Source organism: Anarrhichthys ocellatus, unplaced genomic scaffold (assembly GCF_004355925.1).
Source record: "Anarrhichthys ocellatus isolate YVR2014 unplaced genomic scaffold, GSC_Weel_1.0 scaffold1, whole genome shotgun sequence".
Classification (NCBI taxonomy): domain Eukaryota; kingdom Metazoa; phylum Chordata; class Actinopteri; order Perciformes; family Anarhichadidae; genus Anarrhichthys; species Anarrhichthys ocellatus.
Window position 1 is genome coordinate 6067292 of NW_022280031.1, and position 7386 is coordinate 6074677.

Below are 7386 nucleotides of genomic sequence, written 5' to 3' on the forward strand. Positions count from 1 at the left end.
GTGTGTGTGTGTGTGTGTGTGTGTGTGTGTGTGTGTGTGTGTGTGTGCGTGCGAACAGAAAGGCTTGTCTCAAGGGAGTCATAAGCCGTCATTGCGAGAGTAAAAAAAAGATCAGAACAAATGATTTAGAATAACTAAAAGGGTAATTTGGCTAATGTTGTAATTTTACAGACCATCAGAGAGGATGCACATATGCAGACTGTAATTAATCAGAGTTTGCCGTTGTGGGTCTACAGTCATGCCGAGAAACAGTGCGTGGCTGCTGGATCCAACTGAACTCATCAGACCGTCACCATTATATGAAACAGGCGGTCGACTCACTGCAGTGTTGGAGTTAAGCTACAGAGATACAGCTGATGATATTCTTTTACAAATATGGACTCTTTATGTTTAATGTATAAGGAGGAATTCATAAAAATATATTTCTTTCACCAGTGTTTTACAACAACCTTTTACTAATGTATACATCATTTAAATGTTAGAATTCACACTCCATTGAACTCTTCTTTGGTTTGGTCATAAAACAAAGAGTGAGAACATTAATAAAGATCGATAGAGCCCTCAATATGAAGTTTATACTGTAAGCAGTGATGAAAAGTAACTAAGTACATTTACTTTAAGTCCTTTACTTAAGTCAATTATTTGATTACTTCTTCCACCACTGACGTTACAAAATGATTGGTTCACCAATATAAAAAGCCAAAGCTGTTTAAACATAAAGCATTGCTGTGAATGAGTAAATAGATTGTGTTGATTTTAATTGCCACAGTCAGCTTCATACATGAAACAGCACAGCATTCACTGTATAACAGCGGCTTGGTGCAGCACGTTGACATATATATCCTGTCTTTCTTTCTTTGTGTTTATCCAGCTTGTTATTTTCTGTTTTCTGATATTTTCTCGTAATTGACTTCCTGATCAACTTTACAGGAGTAAAGTGGCATCCAGATGAACATGGCGTCATTGGCTTTGACTCTAGAAACAGGAAGTGGTAAGCCTTTTACATACCTGACTAAATGTACTGCTCTTTGTTCTGCATCTCATCTTCTCTAAAAAAACATGTCTTTTTCTATTCTGCAACAAGGTATCAAGATGTGTAATTTAACATATTTCAGGTACATCCAGGCAGCAACGTCTCCTAAGGATGTTGTTATCTTAGTCGATGTTAGTGGAAGCATGAAAGGACTGAGGCTGACCATCGCCAGGCAGACTGTCTCCTCCATTTTAGATACACTTGGAGATGACGACTTCTTCAACATCATTGCAGTAAGTTTTTTTTTAACCTTTTCTCAGTTTGATTCTGTACATGTTTGTATCTTTGTTCGTTAATATTGTGCATCTCTATGTTCTTTGTAATCTCATTCTAATGCTGTATATTAATACTATTTACCAAAGACATATCTGTTAAGACTTTCAGATAACTGGAGCTCATTCTTCCATGAACAAATACTAATCCATCTGAATGTTGTTTGCATTTCCACAGTATAATCAGGAGATCCACTATGTGGAGCCTTGTTTGAATGGCACACTGGTCCGAGCTGACAGAACCAATAAAGATGTGAGTGGAGCGCAAACTGAAATGTAATGAGTATATATGTGGATCGTATCAGGTTGAATTTGTGTGGTTTAATATTTGAAACCTGTCTTTTCCACTTCTGTCGCTATCTATTAGCATTTCCGTGAACATCTGGACAAGCTGTTTGCCAAAGGGATCGGGCTGCTGGGTGACGCTCTGGCCGAAGCATTCACAATCCTGAATGATGTGAGTTCCAGTGTAAACCGCTCTGTGTCTGTGACTGTCACTTTAAACACAAATCTTCTATATTCCACTGAAATCTTTTATCCCAAAGCAGATCAACTAAATTCTTTTTTACGTATTATGTGACATTGATTTTCAGTATTCATGAGTTTTCACAAAATTATTAACTGATTAATTAATTGATTAATTTGACATAAAAATAATGAATTTGTGTTCAGCCATCACAAAGGCACTTTGTTTTCATTTAAGTGAAGGACTCCACTTGACCAGAACATTAGGAAAACTTTCGTTTTACAAGCCACATTTGTTTTCAGTGACAGGAAGTGTTCGAGTACAACCCTCTGCTTGTTCTCTGCTAATCATAAAAAAGTAGCACACTCCAGTCAAATATATTTGAGTGTTTGGGAGGTGTGTCGCCTGTCGAAACGCTCCAGCGCCATCCCTGTTCCGCCCTCCAAACACAGACACATCCATTCTGAATCGTGATTAATGGCTCTAATTAATGTCGATGATTAATAACGTGGCTGATTGGAACACAAAGCAGATAAGGCCAGGAGCCGCACTCCTTTTATCTCCCTGTTTTCAGGCGGCTGCGCTGCTGAAGCTGAGGGACTGCAGCTTTTACCTCTGCATTTGTCAGATTAATTAAAGCCCTGCAATGAATATGGTAATCAGGTAGCCAGTAGCCCACAACTGAAATTCATTGTTACACCACTTCCCGGTGAATTAAGTCAGAACACAGCTTATCGTAGACCAAATCAAAAAGAAACTCGCTTCACTTGAAGAGCACTGCACCATTTTCATAGGAGCAGTGTTGAGATAAAGAGAAGCTCAGTCTCCCCCCTCACCGGCCGATGATACGAAAGAATCACAAAACAGCAAGCATCTAATTCAACATATTAGCATATTTTAACTCATCTCCTTGTTGGATGACTTTACAACAAGATCATTAATTTACCTTTCAAACAACTAGGGTGTGGGATTGATTAGATTTTATCAGCATCAATTACTTAATGATCCCTGTCATTGATTATGTCCTTTATCATTAACATTTAGATTCACTATTCCTTATTTACTTACAGTACTGAAACAAAGGGCATAATACTCAAACAAAGGCTAAAGGACAGATGCTCTGCAGCAGATGGTGCAGAGAGTCTTCAATAACGACTTTTGACATTTTCGCTGAAAATGCTCCTCTGGCTCAGTGAATGAAGGGTCCATGACCATGTGAGAGATTTATTAGAACACGTAATTTATTAAACTCAACGTCACAAAAAATTAGGATGTTCACATCAGTAATAAAGGCATGCATTTCTGTGTAGGGCATGTGTTATGCAGGTGTGCATAAGGAAAAGAACCAGACGCAGCTGAGGGAAGAGAGAAAAGGAAGAACTTAAGCCCATGAAAGTCCAGATGAACCAGATGAGCAGTCGACCCTCCAACGTCGGCCAGTTGCCTCCTGAGCTTGACGAGGAGAGCCCACAGGCTCAGGGACTTAACATACTGGGACAACTTTTTTCATCACATGTCAAAAGCACAGGTGTAAATAATAGAATTAATGATGGCTGGAATCCACTTAGCTGCTTCAGTTTCAGGGTCCTTGTATTGTGCATGCTGGCTCACTGTCACTGCTTGGACACTGAATGGAACAGAGCCAACGTTAATGTTATTAATAACACATGTGCTCTTCCTACTATGACAAGTCAAAATGGTTCCTGTGAAAAAAGTCTATGATGAGCAACCAAATTAATATTTCATGACTTACTTTAGAGCTGATTTCCTATTATTGAACATGAAAACTATAGATAACAATCAAACGTTTTCTAATATAAGACTTTTTTTGTCACTCACATACAAGTGGCCAACCAATGCAAACTTTTAAGACACAAAAATTATAAATACTGTTGCAGTGATGGAACAGTCGGACATTCCCATAACTTTTTATATTACAAGACTTCACACTTTATAACAACAACAGCTGTTCTGAAGGCATCCTGTGATTTAAGAGTAGCGGTGCTCAGCAGGTTTCATCCTGTAACCGCGTCACTACATCCTTTTTCTCTCCACATTCATTCTGTTACAGGTCAATAAACCACTTAATTACTGCGATGCATCTTCTGGGATCAGAACAAAGTTTACCGCATTCCTCAGGTTTATTTACCAAGACATTATCTATTGACTGATGGCTGCACAGCTGCCATATCAGACATTATCATCGGTGGAAATGGACAGCTCTGTTTGTTTAATGTTTAAATAACACATATATTATTTGGGTTTTAAATTTATATTTTTTCTCTCATTTTGCAGTTTAATCAAACTGGACATGGCAGTTTGTGCAGCCAGGCCATAATGCTTGTGACTGACGGGGCGACTGAAATGTACGACGATGTTTTTGAGAAGTACAATTGGCCAGAAAGAAAGGTGAGCACTTTATTTCTTCTCCTCTCTCTTCTGTTCCTCACAGTGCCTAATCTTCAATGTCATTTGTTTCCTTTTTCCAGAATAATCTGCTTGCCCTTTGGTTTTCTTCCAGCGGGGATAGATGTACATTTTAATACTTTATGCCAGCTGGACCTCCTGTCTTGACGTTCTGAGGAATTGTTTTCTTTACTTCATTACCACCCATAGCTCTGTAATGTACAGTCCATGTCAATATGCTGGCTTTCAACGTATTGACGCATTACAGCATAATGTTTCCCCCCACGAGAAATAAAACATTGGAAATTAACTGCTTTCAAGGGCAGAGTATGTGCAGTGCAAACAGCTCAGTCTCAAAGGCTCTGGTCTTCGTCCCCCCACCGCTGTGCCTTCCCCATGTTTCTTCCTGGAATCAACGATGGGTTTAAAATCTTTTGTTAGCCTCCCTTTGTAAGACCTAAATGCAGTTGAAATGAAATGGACTGCTGTGCCACTCACAAAGCAATAAAAACAACAGCTCCAGGGCTTTTGTTCAGTCCTAAGCATATGTGTGTTGGCAGTGTTTGGCAGGGTGCAGGGCAGTATTTGGCAGGGTACCCCATCCCCCCCCCCCATACACCCTCAGGGCCGCTATATGGCAGCCATTCAGTGTTTTCTATATGCTTCATGCTTAGCAAAGCATCTGGAGCCAATGAGCCATGCAGGTTTGGCAAAATGTCACACTGCGTTCTTTAAAAGGACAGTGGATTATGCCCTCATGCCAAACCCCCAACAAAAGACAATTAACAGAATGTAACTGCACTGAGAGTACAAACTGAAAAATAATCCCCAAATAACTGTTAAAAAAACTGACAAAGATGGACTGAAAAAAGTTAAAGGATGAAAAGAAAGAGCTGTAATAGCAGCTTAATGCTCAGTGTTTCGTCATGAGGATGTGAAAGCATGCAGCTACTTCTTGCTCCGACGCCTGATAGAATCAGGACAGGAAGATAAAGTACTAAGGAGACACATCACTTTGCGTGTTCTTTTTTAAAAATCCTTCCATCTTTGAAACTCTCGACATCTATGTGTCCTCTGTACAGGTGCGAATATTCCCGTACCTGATTGGACGAGAGTCTGCATTCGCTGATAACCTCAAATGGATGGCGTGTGCCAACAAAGGTTTGGGACCTTTTGATAAACGCTTCTCGAGACAGCTTCTTGTCAGAGTGTGGAGTACAGGCTGATGTGGTGTTTCTGTGGAGGATGTGTGGGTGTACGTGTAGTTTGGCTGTGGACGTAAATGTTACGTGTGTTTTTCGTGTGTGCATGCATGTGTATGTGCTGGCTCAGACTCTTTCTGCCAAGAGGCAATGAAGTGGCACTCGGGGAGGGTCAGAGGTCAATCTGCTCTAATCCCTCTTCCTGTCAGAGTGTCTCCCTCTTGGCTGCTCGCCGCTGATGGCCCCTGTGTGTCAACGCTCTGGATGAGTGCCCTCTGGAAAGGAGAGTAACAGTCGGGAAAAATGATCACAGAGGGATTGTGGGGAGACAAGCCCCAAACATCCTCCCCACTGTGGAATGACCTTACCTGTCCAATATGAAGCATTGACAGCAACAGCAGGAGCTGACACAAGTCAAAACGCTCCTGTGTCAGTGCAAAGTGAACCACTTGAAACCTGTTTCCAGGGTGGTTCAGCACAGCGCAGTAATGTCAGGGACATCAGCAGAAAATTACACCATTTTGTAAAGGGGTAAAGGGTGCATTTGGGAAACTAGGACACAAGACTTCAGTACTTCTAAAATCCTTTGTGCAGCGCTGTTTTCTGAAAGTACTTTTATTTAAGTTCCAGATGCAGGACCAAACATTGCTGATCCAATACTTCTTTCACCACTGCATAACATTTTTTTTTCTTTAAGGTCTAGTCTCAAATAGTCCAATTACATGTAGGATTACACATTGTGAAAGATGTAAATGCTGTCTCTCATTTTAGGTTAATATATGTGTGCATTTAATTGCAGGTTATTTCAGTCAGATCTCGACCTTAGCAGATGTTCAGGAGAACGTGATGAGGTATCTTCACGTCATGAGCCGCCCAAAGGTTATTGACCACGAGCACGACACAGTGTGGACTGAAGCTTACATGGACAGTGCTGTGAGTGTGTTACGGCGCTAGTTATGAGTCCTCATTCCAAATTTACATTTGTGTATGAGTGCGACTGCATGTGTGTCTGTACAGTGCAGCAACATCCTTTGATTACACCTTTTGAGGCTGTTGTCTGTGTTATTTGCAGGATTCACGTTATTTTCTGCATCCCTGTACCGTACGGTAGATGTGCATATGTGTTGTTCTGCATTCTCATCATTACTCTTTATGCTGCTGGAATAATTCCTCATTATGAGCTTCATTAATCTGTATGGACCCCCCCCCCCCTCCTTACATCTGAGTCCATAAAGTCAATGCAGAATGTGAAGGCTTTAATCCTCTGAATGATTTAATCTTTATGCGTCTTTTCTTTCATTTCAGCTTTCCCAGGCTCATAAGGTAAATATATAGATGTGATCTGATCTGATCTTTACGTTCTCTTAGCTAGAATCATATTTGTCAGAAACATAATTTATCTCTTGTCTTATCATTAAATAATCGACCAGATGCTGTAGGAAGTAGCTCTGAACAAGCATTACAAAGGAGATCACATGCAGGTTATAAAAGGTTTCCCCTGCGACTCAAATTTTTGCCATGTTGTTTAAAGTAGAAGTGCCTGAGGGGAACTTCCGAGGTTAAATGGTTGCTTATAGTCCCTACTTTAAGATCTCTTAGGAAGTCAAAAGTGAGGAGATGCTCTTCTTCTCTGGGGGGGCAGGAGCAGTAAATGAGCATTTATTGTACTTCTATCCAGTACGGAGCTTGTGAGCATGCACACACCAAACACACACTAAAACACGTACACACACAGACACACACTCACACACACACACACACACACAGAAGGGTTAGGAGATTGTCCTCTGGAGTGTGTGCTCTTGTATCTCAGCCTCAGACACACCATTCATCATTCTGTGGATCATTGCATTTTATCTCCTAAAGCCCATAATAAAACTGACATTGGAGGGGAGACCAAGAAAGAGAGAGAGAAAAGGGAAAAGGAGAGGGGGGGGGTGTTGGAGTGCTTGGCCTTACCTGTGTGTGTGTGTGTGTGTGTGTGTGTGTGTGTGTGTGTGTGTGTGT

General features: G+C 40.8%; 1 protein-coding gene across 1 annotated transcript in view; it reads left to right on the forward strand.

Annotated features, from left to right (window-relative positions):
• The window catches only part of LOC116387096 (voltage-dependent calcium channel subunit alpha-2/delta-3-like), a 29933-nt gene that overhangs the window by 11750 nt on the left and 10797 nt on the right, over nucleotides 1-7386 (forward strand). Inside the window, exons 8-15 of the mRNA XM_031853891.1 lie at nucleotides 931-991; nucleotides 1116-1266; nucleotides 1484-1558; nucleotides 1673-1762; nucleotides 4067-4180; nucleotides 5260-5338; nucleotides 6179-6312; nucleotides 6685-6702. Of these exons, the coding sequence (XP_031709751.1) occupies nucleotides 931-991; nucleotides 1116-1266; nucleotides 1484-1558; nucleotides 1673-1762; nucleotides 4067-4180; nucleotides 5260-5338; nucleotides 6179-6312; nucleotides 6685-6702 (722 nt within the window). The remainder of the gene's footprint in view (nucleotides 1-930; nucleotides 992-1115; nucleotides 1267-1483; nucleotides 1559-1672; nucleotides 1763-4066; nucleotides 4181-5259; nucleotides 5339-6178; nucleotides 6313-6684; nucleotides 6703-7386) is intronic.